This window comes from Lissotriton helveticus, chromosome 5_1 (assembly GCF_964261635.1).
Source record: "Lissotriton helveticus chromosome 5_1, aLisHel1.1, whole genome shotgun sequence".
In the NCBI taxonomy this organism is placed as follows: domain Eukaryota; kingdom Metazoa; phylum Chordata; class Amphibia; order Caudata; family Salamandridae; genus Lissotriton; species Lissotriton helveticus.
In genome coordinates this window covers 648,650,282-648,667,170 of record NC_136065.1, presented here as the reverse complement: position 1 = coordinate 648,667,170, position 16,889 = coordinate 648,650,282, and the positions used below count along the sequence as shown (strand labels likewise).

Sequence of the window (16,889 nt, the reverse complement as noted above, 5' to 3'; positions counted from 1 at the left end):
GGCAGAAGCCTCCCTGGGGCTCCAGGCCCACAAATACCACAATTGTTCAGCAACACAGTGTTCTTATCTTATACCTCAGCCACGAGTGGCTCCAGCCGCCCGCCCCTTGCCACCGACCATACAGTCAAAGATTAAAGGGCAGTTTGCTAGTCAATTTCTCTCAGTTTCATCTGATGTTCCATGACGATGGGTATAATGCACAGCTCTCTTGTGGTCAATAATGTATTGCTTGGTGCTTCCTGAAGGTAAGGTTATGGCAGCTACATTTTTATGGTGCAAACTAGTAAGGACGCCAAATTAAAGAAAACTAAGGACAGTATATATTCGCTCTCTAGTGCTTAGGGAGCGATCCCGCTGAAAAAATCCCCTTTGATTAAAGTGGTGAAAATCCTTACACCGCTTCCACAAGTATTTAAATTTGGGACTCGAATCTCCAAGGAGTAGAGTGATTGGGCAGTGAACACTAACTCCAGTAGATGATGAAGTTTTGTTACTCATTTAATGTATGGCATAAAGCAAAAACATTAGGTAACAATCCCTCTCCAGTCAGACCTTCACAGGTCTTTATGTACAAGAGCAAAATGAAAATTGGTTAAAATAAAACTATCTATATATGGCACACCAGATATCCTAGTAAGTTACGATGACGAGATAAGACATGTAGTCTGTTTGTAGGCTTATGTTGGAAGGTACTCTACTGCAATTAAAATTATGGTCTATGACAATGTGGGTGTATGAGAGAGGACGGATACAACTGCATTTATATGATAACAGAGTACAATCAGTCACTGGTTTCTACACTCCTGAAATCAAGAAAAAGCTGTCCAACATTAAGCACAGAAGAATCTCTTGGGAATTATGTATCTGCCCTTTGTAATGATTTCCTTTTAATCAAAGGTTCAATCAAGAGAGCGCAGTGTCCCTGAGCCTATGCTCCAGGATGTGACCCTACACCCAGTAGAGACCATTAGCCCCCAACCAAAACTAAAAGGATAGTACCTTGCTTTGGCCGAGATAAACTGTGGAGTGTCTTGTTACTGTGGCCCCCACTGCAACTGGGATATCAAACAAAGTTCAAGGGGCCAACGTAATTACATAATATTTTTCAGAAGGTGGTGGCAGCTTTGTTGCAGAACCTGCTCAAATAAATAACATCCTGCAGGCAACTCAGGTCTGCTGGAGACATTTCCCCTATCAGCCTATGAATATAGATAGCATACTGGATTACTTAAAAGTCAGCTTGTAGGCATGCAGAGTCAGAGAAATGATTATATTGGATCTTCCTGCTTATTTTGATATGGTAGACCGTAATCTACCACTAGAGAGGCTCCGTCAAGTAGGCTTGTGCGAACAGGCACTATACTGGATTAGTTAATTTGTTGCGTGCCCAGTACAAGCCATTACCTGAATTCCAGTCCACGTTCAATCAAGTTATTTGCAGGATTTATCAAGGGTTGTCACCAATGTTGTTTACTCTATGTGTTCTCCCCTTAAGTAAAGCTACTGAAATTAACTTTGGTAGCCCAGTCCTTTACCAGTCTCTCAGATTGAGAGTCTACACAATGCCTCCTTCGCACTGGTATCACAGATAAACAGTGTCTCTATAAGGCTGATTTCGTTCATCAACAACTATTTCTACCTACTTTTCTCTTTTCCTGCATTGATCCTTGTCAGTTTAAATGCACAGCAAGTACCATGAATAGTGACGGTACAATCAGATTCAAGGTACACCTCACTGCTGAAACTTATTTGGCCAAAACCTTTCTAGGGGTGTTTATGCTCCCATTCAGACAAGAAGGGGGATAGCACTTGGACTGGACTGTTCCTACTGGAGTAGGACCACTACTGATTTGCATGCAGTTGGTTCTGTTCCGTAAAGGCACAAACAAGCTAAAGAACAAGTTAATTCGGTAATGCTGTTTCTGGTAGAAACTCTACCCAGCTGCAGATTCCTCACATTTTGAATATTCCCCAGGCATCAGACTTTTCAGCAGTACCAACTCACACAGGCAGGTGGCACCATGCAGCTCTGCACTGACGTTGTTCCACTCTGGAAAAGATATGTGGAGCTTATATAGCGTCACTCCTGCATGCGGACGCCAGTTGCTTTCAATATGAGTGCGCCCACAGACGCAGAGCCCCATGAGCTAACTGGTGTGACCAGTTTGCAGTTTCGTAGACTTGGTATCTTTTGAATGGACAGGGTCCAACCACTTAATGGAGAGGATGGGAGGGTTGGTGAGAAATCTGCAGCTAGATAGAGGCTTTGCCAGAAAGAGCGTTACCGAAGGTTAGTAACTTGTTCTTCTGATTGAGACTTCTAGCCACAGATTACTCAGCCTTTAAATAGATACGAAAGGAGGTGGGTCTGTGAATGAACTCCAACCAGAAAGTCCTGCAGGACTAGTGGGACAAATGCCCCTCTCCGGGGACCTAACAATCCAGACAACAGTGTTTTGTGAACCTATGGAGGGACGCCCACGTAGCTGCCTAGCATATGTCTACGACAGGTACTCAGTGCCCTAATGCAGTGCCAGCAGCAGCTTTGGCCATGGTGGAATTAACATGCAGTCCTTCTGGAGGCTGCTTTTACCCAATGTGTAGCAAATTTTAACGCAGAGCACGATCATGCGGGACTTGGTTCTCTCATACACAGCCTTGCCTATCTTGGCTCCACAGAACCCCACAAAGAGTTGAATGTCCATCTGGCGTTCTTTGGTATGATCTATGAAAAAGATCAGTGCTCTCTGGGGTCCAAGAGATGAATTCGCTCCTCCTTAGAGGGTTGAGGGGGAAGCATAGAACACAGGTAGGGTCATGTTTTGACCAATGTGGAATGGTTTCACAACGTTAGGCTGGAAGGATGCTTGGGTCCACAGAACCAGTTCGTCTAGTATGAAGGTGCATTCAATGGGTTGACACAAAGAGCTTGAAGCTCACTCTGATGGCGAAAAGAAACACTGTCTTGAGGGTGATGAGCCACAAGCAACAGCTGCGATGAAGCTGAAATGAAGTGAACATCCGAAATGTGAGGATGAATTTAATGTTCCTCTGAGGCATGACAAAGGGAGAGTAAAGAAACGAATGGTGTAAACTTTCGAAAAAGCACATAACACCTGGAGACTTAAACAAAGTGGGCTGATCCAGCAACTGCAAAAAAAGCCAAAAGGTACCCTTCAACTTGGCCCAGAGCAAGGCATTTATGGGGTAATGGCAAAACGAACATAAAATGTCAGATAATTTCACCAGGAGGTGGTCTTTCTACCGACTACTGCACCAAGCTACAAATTTATCCCGACAGGCATATACAGTTTTTGTCAAAAGATGCCTGGCTGCCAAGATGACATGAACCACCGAATGGTGAAGGTATTTAGCTGTCGCTGCTCAATTTCCAAGCATTACAGTGGAGATGGAGAAGGCCAGGGTGTAGTACCTTGCCCTGTTGCAGAAACTGCAGGTTCCCCCAGATATGCAGCCTTATTGGCGGACAGATGCTCAAGCCAAGGAGTAACCAAATGATCTGTGCCCAGGCAAGGGCAAGTAGGAAGATCTACTTGAAGCAGGAGCAGTATTGGCTGGAAGGCATACAGGAGTTCCGACTTCCACTTTAGGCGGAATGCACTCAAAAAGAGTGAGTTGAGTCCTAAAACGTGTGTGGAAGGAGTTGGTGGCTTGAAAGCCGTCCACCACAAACTCGGTGTAAAATGGACTGTCATATTGTACTCAAAGTTAAAATCTTACCACTAACCACTGTTAAACTTTAGTTGTGAAATTGGGAAAACTGGAGAATCAGGGAGTGACTGGACTGACTGACTCATTTATTATCTCTTTGTTAAACATACTCATATAGCGCTAACCTATACAGGTTGGTAGAGGAGGTCTTCAAAATTAACTGTAAACAGAAAATACTTGTCAAAATAGCTGACTTTCAAAGTGAATCCATGGAAAACAGGTGAAGACTTTGCAACCAGAGGGATCCCAACAACAATGAATGGGCTTACCAAAAGCCTGTGACAAACGTCACAAACACGTGGATTATCTTGACATGGCAGAATAGTTAATGTACCATCAGGTGCTATAACATCTTCGAGACACCAGACACGTATTATAACCCCCACAAAGTCTACAGGTTTAGCCACATGAAACTTGGAGTGTTATGAGTTGTGTTTCAATTGCTAAATGATGGCCTGTTCAAAGGGAACACTGGGTAACAAATGTCCAGAAAAATTTCCTGGAGAGTCATTTATTGAAGAACAACCTGATAAGAGGTTGAGAGCTGAACTGAACATCCTTATGAAAAGGGGCGCAAACGTTACGCTTTCCAAGAGCCAAATTCATACATTATTTTAAAAGGGCATATGCCTAAAATTATGTGGTTCAGCTCTCATGATGGAATTCACTCGACATTTTTCTTTTTTTTTTTTTATGGCCACTTTAGGCCACGTCTCAGCCTGATCAAACAAGATAAAGGGCCAGATGCATAGGGTGACCAGGTGTCCCGGATTTGCCCGGATGGTCCCGGTTGTTCACCTGCTGTCCTGGAAGATTTCAGGAAATGTAGCTCCTGTCCCGGTTTTTGGAGAAGGGCGACTGAAAACTGCAGGAAGTGTTTTTTTTTATGTTTTACAAAGCAGGGATAGTTAGCAGTTGTTTCAAGAAAATAATTTAATTAACAGGCAAGCTTCTGGGTTTAAAAATTGCATTTTATGTATGTTCTAGCTGCCTGTTATGTAATTCTCTGCTGAGGAGCGCTGCCATGAAATAAAACTGTAGTCCTTCGTCTATTTTCGTGAAATATCCCGGTTTTTGGCTTTAAAATTCTGGTCACCCTACAGATGCATCAACAAACCATCTTGTGATTTCCAAATTGCGAATTCTTGCGATTCGCAATTAGAAAATCGCAAAACTGAATGCATGAAAGTGTGTTTAACACTTTCTGTGATTCCCATGGGGTCAGAAATGACCCACCTCATGAATATTAATGAGGTAGGTCGCAATTTACGACCTCCTAGGAATTGCAAAAAGCACAGGGATGGTGGCCTGCTGGGGTCAGCAGACCACCATGCCCATGATTACTTTTAAATAAAGCAATCTCTTTTTTTTTGTAAAGCAGCCAATTTTCCTTAAAGGAAAACGGGATGCTTTACAAAAGAGAATATTAAAACTTTTCCTTTAATTTTCTAAGAGCAGGCAGTGAGTGGGCCATGGGACCACTGCCTGCTCTTAGAAAGTGCATTTACAGACATCCTCAAAGGGGAAGGGGTCCCTTAGGGACCCCTTCCCATTTGCGAATTGTTTACCACCTACTTGAAGTAGGTGGTAAAATGCGAATGATTTGCAACTGCCTTTTGCGATTCAGTAACAGGTGACCGAATTGCAAAATTGGGTTTGCTGCATCAGAAGAGCATTTTTTCGCGTTCGCAAATGGCTGATTCTGCTAATCTGGCCCTAAAATTTCGTCCTTTGTTTTTCACACAATAATTTGCTAATGGGTTCACAAATGAAGGGGGTGTTGTACCAATGGAATTAGGATTGGCAAAAAGATTTTCAATCAACTAAAAGAAGATGCAAGTAATGCCCAGGTGATATATAATTTTGATGGGCAATGCAAGACATTATTAACTGTTGCTTGCTGATATATTTCTCGGGCTATAGTGTTTGTCTCTCATGGCCTGACAGATGCAGAAACACACTGTAATTAAAGCCAGAGCCTCTGTATACTGCTAAGGAATGCAAGTTACAGATTCTTGGCACAGGGGTTACCATTCAAACTGTGAACAGTTTTTAAGCCACTAACTAACTTTCTTAGAACCAAGACGTCCATGCATGTCATTCTAATGATGGTGGTTGCAATAAATACCGTAGTACAAAGAAACGTTGTGTGGATATTGCCTGACTTTTGTTGAGATATGTACCAGGGTATATGGAGGATTTAGGGGATAATGAAAAATGGCATAAAGATGTCATGTTCTTTGATGCATGGGTGGTGATAATTATAGAAGCAGTATTGTTGCTAGCCTGTGGCAACAAAGAGCGCTCACTTGTTTTCTCATTCCTTTGTAGATATCGTTCACAAGTGTGCAGTGTAGATGTTAACGTTTATTCATGGAGGAGGAGCTACGACGGTGATTGAAGAGCGACTGTAAGCCTGTGACTGTTTTGAGAGGTTCAATACGATCAGGAAGCAGTCGACTTTGTGTCCTACTGGCATTATGCGAGATAAGAGGGGTGTAAAATTCAAAGGTAAGTTCGGTCAGCATTTCCTGGTGAGGCACAAGGCAAACAGCAATGAACGTCAACAAATCGAGTTGCCACAAGTGTGCAAAAGAAGGGTACATTGTATTAAGTTTTGCAAGAGCGCTTATTTGTCAGTGAGGACATCACAAGATAAGAAGGAGGTGTTTGAGAAAGTAGCATCATAAGTAGGAAGTAAAAGTGAAGGTAATCAAGAAGAATAGGCGGTTCGCCACAAAGCTCCTTTTGGGACGAGTCTGATAGACAAGAATCAGAGAGTGGTACTGGTAGCAAAGGATGGATTTGGAAGTTGATGCTGTTCTGAAGAGGTGTGCCTACGATTGATACGGAGTGCAATGTTTTGCAGCCCGTTGATGTATGTTTATGGTTAGCACTCTATATCTTGAGGCCATTTCACAATCTTAGTAGTGCCAAACTGTGTACAATTGCGCTATTAGACTATTTAAGTAGTGGATCTACTACAGGCATGTCAGGGATATGCAAGCTAATGGTTCTAAAGTGTTTCGAAGGGGAGCTGCTGAAGGATAAGGCAGGGCAATTTTCTTAAGAAGATCTTTGAACATTTACGAAATGTGAAAATGTACAGAGCTTTATACAACATGCAAGCCAAAAACGTAGTGGAAAGGGTAACCTAAAGGAAGGAAGTGCACAATCAACAGTGGCTAATATACTATAAGATGGCTGTAGCTGAGACAATATGTCATTTAATGTAACATTGAACATTTTGTTATGCAAATGATGTTCTTCATGTTTATGAGAAAATGTAGTGATGGTAGAAGAGCAAGCCAGAGTTGGATGAAATCCGACAAGATGGTGTCATGTCTGTGATTAAGTGGTCAGGAACCAGGTCAAAAGCAAGCGAGACACAAGTATTATTATGCTGTAATGAAGGGAATACATGTGTTTTTCAAAAAGGGAATCCAGATGATATACAGTAAGACATGTGGCAAAGGAGCGTTCCATCACTTCTAAGAGGAAGGCGATGGAAAATCCTGGCAGTGGAAAGGTCAGACAGGAAAACTGTCTTGCTGGATTTAGTATACACTACAGAGGGAATATGTTACACTACTGGAAAAGAGTACGACATAAAAGAGCATGCATTAGAATGGACGATACTAAATGGACAGTACAAAATGTGTGCAGGTTAAGTCTGCCCCACCATGCCTAAAAGGCAATGATTAAGATAAACAACATTATTAAGTTTAAGATCATTCCATTATTTTAATCCCTCTTGTGTGTTACAGCTATAAGCTATTTATGGGGGAGTCGTGGTGTGATGTGACATGGAATGTTCTGCCATTATCAGCTAGTGTCCATTAACCTGCCACATTGGAAGAGGCATGAATGTGTGCAGTATTACGATAAATACGTTTTCTCCGAAAAATGCATGCAACCTCTTCTTGGTAGTACTTTACAAAGGCGATTTAACTGCTTTTCAATCCTTAGACACACTTTCTAGCTCTCAGGGAGTTGTTGGGGGGTTTCTGAGATCTGAGGTAATTCTGGGTTTCAGGGAGGTGTACTGGAAACGTGTCTGTGTTCACCACAAACTGCAAGGCAAAATACTGTCTAGTTTCTACGAAAGTACTGAGTAGAAATCATTGTCCCACACTGGTTGACAAAAATGACTTTTAATGGAAAAAAGAAGGGGGTGATGAATGAAACCTGCTCATTAAACACCATCATTGTTTGATAATACAGACATTGATTTTTTTTGCGATTCTGCAGGTAACTAGTTCATTTAAAACGACTTCGTTTTTTTCTATCGAAGCAATGCAATTCCTTGGAACAGGCATTCAATGTTTACATTTTTACCAACATTGATACTACTGGATAGTTGAATCCTAATTACTTTTTCAACAAAGCAGGATTGTAATCTTCTACAGTTATGTTGAAGTACAGTAAAATTTATCGGTTTTAAAAGAGAGGAGTTGGCGTAACGGCTAGGACGGTGGACCTTGAATCTGGAGAACCGGGTCTCGGCAATGACCCTGAACATCCTGTGATTCTGGACAAATCACATACAGCCAGATTCATCAAGCTGAAATCGGCCCGCAAAGGGCCAGATTCTGAGAATCTGGCCCTTTGCGAGCGCTATTTTTGCATTTGGGATTCATCATCCCAAATGCAAAAATCGCAATTATATAAATCGATAAATTGCGAAGAATCGCATTTAAGGAATCTCAATTAGAGATTCCTTAAATGCTATTCATGAACCTTTTTAAAATTGCGAATTCGCAATATGGGGCCGCTATTTACCGCGAAGTGTAACTTCGTGGTAAATAGCGAAAACTTAGAAAAATGCACTTTAGTGCATTTTTCTAAGGTGTATGTTACACACACACACATGTCCTTTGGACATGTGTGTGCGCAACACCAGTGTACATTTGCATTTCAGGGGTGCTACAGGGTGTCCTTTGGATACCCTGGCACCCTTGAAATCGCTTCCTTATTTGCGATTCGCTAATTGCTAATCACAAATAAGGAATGAATGCGGAAACCATTCCTTATTTGCGATTAGCAATTACCGCATCGCAAATAAGGAAGCAGTAGAAATCGCAAAAAATATTGCGATTTCTACATGCATCCCGTTTTGCGAGTCTTTAATAGCGATTCCTTAAAAACCGCTATTAAGGACTCGCAAAACGGGACTTTGATGAATCTGGGGGATAATCTCCCCGTGCCTAAAAAAAAGAATGTGTCCTCATGTACCGCAACTGGTGCTATGTAAAGCGATCTGATACCCGATACCGCGTCAAGTTTGCGCAATATAAAACTTCATAAAAATAAAAAAAATTAAAAAGGTGTGGCCTGTATAATAGTTGTTCAAAAACATACCAAAGTATTTTGAACCATAAATTGAACCACTGTATTCTAAATTGATAATAGCCTGTCACAGGAGATGAATATAAATGTTCCAGAAAAATAACAGAATATTTAACAATACAATATTGGACCAGCATTTGTTTTTTTATTACAAGTCAAAATAACAGATTCTGCATTTACCTGTGAAAAGTACTCCCTTTGTAACCTATTGGAACACCATCTTTTCTAAACAAATAAAAAAAGAAATAACATAAGCAGGCCAAATCATTAAGCTCATTAGTTAAGGGGACAGTTCTGGGTACAGACAAAAATCATATACAAAAAAGTCATAATAAATAATCCAATGTAATTATTTGCTAGGAAAGTTATCTTTCTGGATGGTATTGTCCTGTATAGTTTGGTGGGGGTGTCAAGTCACATGCTTAGCACACTCCGTTCATACACTGTTTCGATCATCATTTTGAAAAAATATACTATTACTTTCTAACATACAGACAAGTACAATTAACATATCAACAGGCTGCCATGTTTGGAAGCCAAATCGACTATTTATAATAAATGAAATATCCAAAAGATGAACAAGAAAAAAAGAAAAACATACATCAGTACTTGGACAGCCCAAAATTAAAAGGCAATTGGCATAAACAATAGTAGCTGGCTGGAGAGTCTCCCTGATCATCAGAATTGAGCGTTCGGGGAGAAGGACATAAACTATTCTACAACTGGAAAGCATCAGAATCCAGAGATATCCAGGGCATGTAAGGATGCAGTGGCGAGGTCATTGATCATGGCAACTATTATTGCATGCCTTCAACTGTGTCAAAGCAACACATACAATGCCCCAGAACTTGCATATTCTGTAGGGACACTGCCTTCACAAGTAGCTGTTCTTTTCAAACATTTAACAGTTCATGTTCAGATAAAAAAAAAATTTAGGGATTCTACAAAGCAATTCTTGAGAAGTGTGGCTCACCGGTTAGAGGCGGCAGACCCAGAAGCAGAGGTCGGCCTGGGACCAGGGTTCAATTCCTGACGCGGCAGGGTACGGGACCAATGTCAGCGGGCTCGATAAATCTCGCCTCGGTGCCTCTCTAACCATGGGTCCCACTCTGCAACTCTGGGCAATAGCTTGCTTAATCTCCACAAGGGCCCCCTCGCTGCCGGAGATGCCTGGCTTCACCTTGGGGATGCCCAATAGGGACCATCTCACAGGGAAAGCCAGGACGGGTTCCCCAGCGGTACACAGCGCCAAGAAACCCCAGGGTGAACGTGCGCTCTACAAATACATACTAACATAACATAACATAACATAACTAACACTAGTGTTTTACCAGCTCAATGTACATTTACCAATGACACATCGCCCAGGAGACAAAAAGGTATTGAATGCAATCAGGTAATGGTGAAAACTACTCCACCTCTCACACCCGATTAGAGTAAATCAGAGGCACTCCAAAAGAACATGAAAAGTTGTACAAACTGATCTGCCTTTAGTATATGTGATCTTTGGGAATTCACCTCATTTTCTGAGATGAAATTAGATGCTATAATGCAATGTAAAAAGCAAAATCATCCCACCTTAAAGTCAGAATACTGTACCATATTGTAGTTGCACTGATATAGTGAATCATTCTCCAATATATGATCTGACATCTCCACTTTCTCTGGTTCCAGTTGCCCTTCCCAGGGTTTCTTTTTTTTTTTTTTTTTTTTTTTTTTTTATTTGTTTATTGAGGTAAGAGGATTGATGCACTTCATGTTGCTTACAAACAGAAAAAAAAAGGGTAAACATATACAGTGCATATGCCTACATCCATAAATGGCCGGCTACCCGCACTCAAAAATCAAAATCATTGGCATTAGTGTTACACGGCCCATCAGCCGACATCCAACGGACCGGCGGCGTAATGTCTGATAGCACCCACATGTATATCAGTGCTGTATTCGCTCACTTATAAATCAGTAATCTTACATTTTCAAAGTTTTTTTTCTTATCTTGTACCGTAACTGAAACAAACCAAACAATGTAGTCCCCAACTTTTAGTTCACCTTCTGCTATAATCCTTCTGTGTCACAGCATCCTCCCTCCTCAGTGCCATTATTACGAAACTTGTTCACTCTGAGTTGTCAGTGTCGTATCTGTAGGTCCCTCTATCTCCGTCTCCGATCCAGAACCATCATGTGCCAGTAAATACACCCGCAAGTACCCCCAATAATCCTTGGGTCTAGAGCCACCTGGCAGCTCTTCTTCATACGTTGCGAGTGTGTCTCGACAATACACCATATCTCTCATCCAGTGCTTCACCTCAGGGGCCCTTCTGCCATTCCAGTGCATAGACACCCTTCTCTTAGCCAGTAAAAGCGCTATAGCACAAAATTTGCGTTTCAATGCTCTAAGTTGCGGGATAATGCCCAACAAACAGATTTTCGCATCACACAGCATAGAGGTCCCCAGCATCTCGTTCAGGACCTGCATGACGCATTCCCAAAACCCCGCCACTTTGCGGCAGTGCCACGCTAGATGCATGAAGTCCGCATCATCTTGCTTACACCTACAACATTGTGAATCATCTCGCAAACCATATTTATGTAATCTCTGAGGCGTGTGGTATACCTGATGCAAATACTTGTAGTGTATTATTTTCAAGTTCCCGTTAGGGGTCAACATACCAGTGAGCGCACAGGAGGAATCCCATTCCAAGTCAGTGAGAGGTTCTGCTAGTCCAGCGCTCCATCTGTCCCTAGCCTTGTGTGTATTCGCCCCCACCGCCTCTTGTACAGTTGCATACAGTTTGGATACTAGATGAGACGCTGTCGGTGTAGTTAGGAGTAGTTGTAGGGGCGCGAGTGTGGGAGGTTCCTCCGGATGTGTCGGGTAGTGTTCCCTAAGCGCTCTTTGTAGTCTATAGTAGTTGAAACTGAACAATGGAGTCGGGTTTGTGATGTAGTTTAGCTTGTCCAGTGTTAGGAAGACCCCGCCATCGTATAGGTCCCCAAGAGTGTCTAGTCCCGCCCGCTTGAACAGATCCATGCCGACCCGCTCCTGCGTTACCGAAAGAGCTGGGTGATGTGCCAGAGGAAGTGTCGGTGCATACAGTGGTAAGCTGTGCGTTGCCTTGCCTATCAGCCGCCATGCCTCAGCCGTGGTATTAACTGGATTTATGTCACGTTCATGTAGTTTAGTGCGTTTATGTGTCAATATGTTGGCTAGTGGGATAGGGTCAGTGTCACCCGCCTCTACGGCCACATGTGTCAAGAAGGGCACCTCGTGGAACCAGTAATGCGCGTATTGCGCTTGCGCGCATAAGTAATATAAATAAAAGTCCGGCACCCTGAAGCCCCCCTTAGTATATGGCAGCGTCATGGTACGTAATTCCATCCTCGCTTGTTTCCCCGCCCACAACAAATTAAGGACCAGTGTGTTAATATTACGGAATACGGCTGCGGGCGGTTTGATTGGGATATTATTAAACAAGTACAGGAACTTCGGTAGAAGCACCATTTTTACAATGGCCGCCCTGTCTGCCAACGATAGGGGAAGTCTGTTCCATCTCTTAACCTTGTCCTCTAGTGACGATATGGTCCGCCCGTAGTTCGTCCTTACCACCAATTCCGGGTCTCTGTGGAACCATACACCTAAATATTTCGTAGGTTCCTCTTGCCATTTTAAAGGATAGTCTAGTTTGGTCGGGCAGGTGCTGTCCGTTAAGGACAGAACTAGGGATTTATCCCAGTTAATCTGCAACCCGGATTGTAGGCCAAACCTAATGTACTCTCTCAGGAGTGGATTAAGGTGTTGTTCAGGATTCTTAACATACAGCACCATGTCGTCTGCGTACAGTGAGATATGTATGGGTCTGGAGGGCATTTGTATCGCTGAATAGTGGTGATGCTGCCGGATCTTACATGCCAGCGGCTCCAGCACCAACGCGAATAGCATCGGCGAGAGCGGGCACCCCTGTCGAGTACCTCTGCATATTGGAATGGGCTCTGATATGTACCTGTTCACTCTGATGCGTGCTGTCAAGTTTGAATATAACATCGTTATCCAACCCAGAAAAATCTGCGGAAACCCCATACGCACCAGTACTGCTTGGATAAAGGGCCAGCCGATTGTGTCAAATGCTTTAGCTGCGTCCAGTAACACAGCCACCGCCTTCGTTTCCGGTGTTAAATAATGGGCCAATGCGAACAATGTACGAGTGTTATGTGTAGTCGCTCTGTCGGGGAGAAAACCAGATTGGTCTGGCCTGATCAGCAAAGGCATAAGGGGTTTCAACCTGTCCGCTAGTAAACTAGCTATGATTTTAGTGTCCACATTCAATAATGAAAGAGGGCGATATGAGTCGCATTTATCTACCTCTTTACCCGGTTTCAACAACGCCACGAGCAGTGCTTCTCTCATGGACGCTGGTAGCGTCTGAGCTTCATGCGCCGCCCCGTACAGCCGCACCAAGTATGGTGCAAGTGTATCAGCGTATTTTTTATAGAATTCCGTGGCAAAGCCGTCCGGCCCAGGTGCTTTGTTATTTGGTAATCTCCGAATGGTATCAGCCACTTCTTCCACTGTTACCGGGCGTTCTAGATATTTCCTGTGCCCTTCAGCTAGCCATGCCAGCTCTATATCTTCCATGTAGTGTAGTAAATCACCCTGTGTCGGTGATGGACGCGCTGTGTACAGTGCCTCGTAAGTATTCATAAATTCAGTTAATATCCCCTTGGTGTCCGTGATCACCTCCCCTGTGTCCGTGCTAATGGACGTTATGTTTTGTGGGGCTCTACCCGCGCATATTTTTGCGGCCAATTCCCTACCAGGCCTACCTCCTTCCCCATACCTCCTCGCTGTCGCACGCTTTGACACATACTTCAGTTCGTCCGTCGCGAACTCATCGTATTCAGTTAGTAGCGCTTTAATTTCCCCCAAAACAGCAGCGTCGCCCGTCAGGGTGTACGTTTGTTCCAAGGTTTGTATAGCCTGTTCTCGTGTGTGCAGTTGCCGTCTGATATCTTTGAGGATGCCTGAGGTGGTGCTGATACAGATCCCCCGTATCGTGGCCTTAAAGGCCTCCCATAGCAGACCAGGGTCTTCAGTAGTTGGGGCGTTGAGATCGAAGTAATCTATTATAGCCTTGTGTATGGTTTCAACATATATGGGGTCTTGCAGTGCAGCCGCGTTGAAACGCCAGGCAAAAGGTGGTGGGTCATAGTATGGTATAGCGATGTCTAATAGTACTGGACCATGATCCGAAAGTGTTCGTGGTAGGTGAGTTATGTCCCTAACCCATGAAAGTATCTCCTGCGTGCCCAGCCAGTAGTCTAGCCTAGACCAACTATTGTTTGCTGCATTTATATGTGTCGCTATAGTCGTTACTGGGTTGCGTGTCCTCCATAAATCTACCATGTTTAGGTCTTCCATGGTGTCTCGCAGCATCAACCGCGCTTTGCCGTGCTGTTCCAGCGTATGTGTTGCCCTATCCAGAGTATCCTGTAGGGTGACATTGAAATCCCCACCCCAAATTACGTGAGTTGTCTGCATGTCGACGATAGTGTGCCACACCTGTCTGAAAAATTCCGGGTCATCCACATTAGGCCCATATGTGTTTACTAATAGTATCTTCTGCCGCCTTACCACTCCAGCTATTATGACGGTCCTCCCTTCTGAGTCCCTATGTATGCTCGTGATCTCAAAACCCGTTCCCTTTCTGATTAATATGCTCACCCCTCTAGAGTATGACGAGAAGTTCGAGTTGGTGACAGACTCAGCCCATTTAGCGCCTAGTGTGGAAGTACTGTCTCGCGCTAAGTGCGTTTCCTGTAAAAACACAATGCTAACTTGTACCCTGTCAAAGTAAGCAAAGAGTCGCCTGATCTTTTTCGGGTCGCCTAGCCCCCTTACATTCCACGTTAGAAATTTGAGCGTGTTAGTACCTGTCATGGGTGTGAACTTGGATATCAATGGTGTATACCTTACATTTATAACTCTGTCTGTTCAGTGCGTACTGACGTAAACATTTTACAGTGACCGGCATCGATGTTGGTACGCTCTGTACATAGACATCTCTCACATCATAATACACAACTAAGGAGTTCGCCATGCGTCTCAGACACAGAAATTGCAGTTGGAAATATTCAGAAATTCCCACCCTCCCCCCACCCACTTTAGCCCCCGAACTTTGCCAAAGCCATCCCTTAACAACCTTTAACTGTAATGTCAAATTCTTAGCGGGGTACACCCACTCGGGGGTATCACCAGGTTCACACGTCACCATCCACATAGTGGACGTGGACGGTCGCAAGTCCACGCTGTAATGTAATACACGTGCTCTAGTTCCCCCAACCCCTCACCTCCTCCAGCACAAGCAGGGCCGCCAAAGTGGTATGATGTCAGTTCGCCAATTCCCCCACTATTAGTTACATCTGCGTAGCCACTAGACTGAACCATGGTATGGACAATGTGCCTTCTGTCAGTTGAGCTATGTAAGCCATACTTTTTGCCAGGGTGGCAGGCACTAGGTCGTGACCACGCAATCTTCATAGCTGAGTAGCAAATAACAAGAAACCCCTATGCCCTCTATTCCATTGATACTCACAGTCATGCTGACTCTGCCGCGGCACATCTCCATCAAGGTCCATACTTACAGTGAGTTCGTAAGTGCCACGCCAGGTCACCATCCGCTACAGTCACAAATGCCTAGGTGTGTGTGAACATTCGCCCACGAATGCAGTGTCCATCGCCTGCGCCGCACAGATGGGCACCGAAATTCAGTTCCGTGCGTCCACAGTTTGGGTCAGTCATTCCACATCGCTCGTGTCCGCACTTCGATCTTGCTGCTTGCGCCGTTTCAGTTGTTGCCGAACGTATTCCTGCGCCGCCTGTACTGTTGGTAGTATGACCGGTTTCCCGCCAGTGAAGATTTTGAGTTTCGCCGGGTATAACATTGCATATTCTTGTCCGAGTTCTCTTAGCTTCTTTTTAACTGGAGCGAATTCCTTCCGAGCCAGTTGCACCGCCATGGTATGATCTGGATAGAACTCCAGCGTGTTACCTTGATGAGTGACCTTACCCATTTCTCTGGCCAACCTAAGTATCGTGTCGCGGTCTCGGTAGTTGAGTAAGCGGGCTATGACCATGCGTGGGGCGGCACCAGGTTTTGGCACAGGCGCAAGTGAACGGTGTGCCCGTTCGACCAGGAACACGGAAGACAGTTTCTCAGAACCAAATACCTCTTTCACCAACGATTCTATATAAGTCTCCATCTTCCCTGTGTTTGTGGATTCCGGCAAGCCCGAAATCCGGACGTTGTTGCGCCTGGACCTGGCTTCCTGGTCCTCCACCTTGGCGCGCAAGCTTTCCACTGTCTTTTCCAGGCCTCCGCAGGACCTGGACATGGCCTGATGATCATCCTCCACTTGCGAGATTCGTTGTTCGGCTTCCGTTATACGCCCGTCGTGCTGTTCAATTTTCGCCGTCATGTTGTCCACTCTTTGCACCACGTTGTCCAGTTTTCCATTCATTTCCTGCAGGCTCTTCTGAATCGCCCGTAGCACTGATTCCATGCCCGTGGCGCCCGATTGTTCCTGGCCCCCTTCCGCCTCTGGGTCTGTCGTGGCCATTTTATCTTGCTTCCGCGCTTCAAATTGGAGCTTAGTTTGTTGTCTGTCTGGTTTCCCCATGTCAAGCTGCTGCTTTGGCGTAGTTTGTGCCGATGACAATCTGGGGCTGCTAGCCGTTGTCCCACCGGCCGTGGAGTTGACGCGGTGTGTTTTCGCTGCAGCCCCCCACCGAGCTTTACGTGCAGTCATTAGCC

The 16,889-nt window shown here is 44.3% G+C and overlaps 1 protein-coding gene across 1 annotated transcript in view; it reads right to left on the bottom strand.

Annotated features, from left to right (window-relative positions):
• Positions 1-16,889, bottom strand: part of PPIH (peptidylprolyl isomerase H) — a 204,824-nt gene that overhangs the window by 113,317 nt on the left and 74,618 nt on the right. The window contains exon 4 of the mRNA XM_078643042.1: positions 9,262-9,306. Coding sequence (XP_078499168.1) covers positions 9,262-9,306 — 45 coding nt within the window. The remainder of the gene's footprint in view (positions 1-9,261; positions 9,307-16,889) is intronic.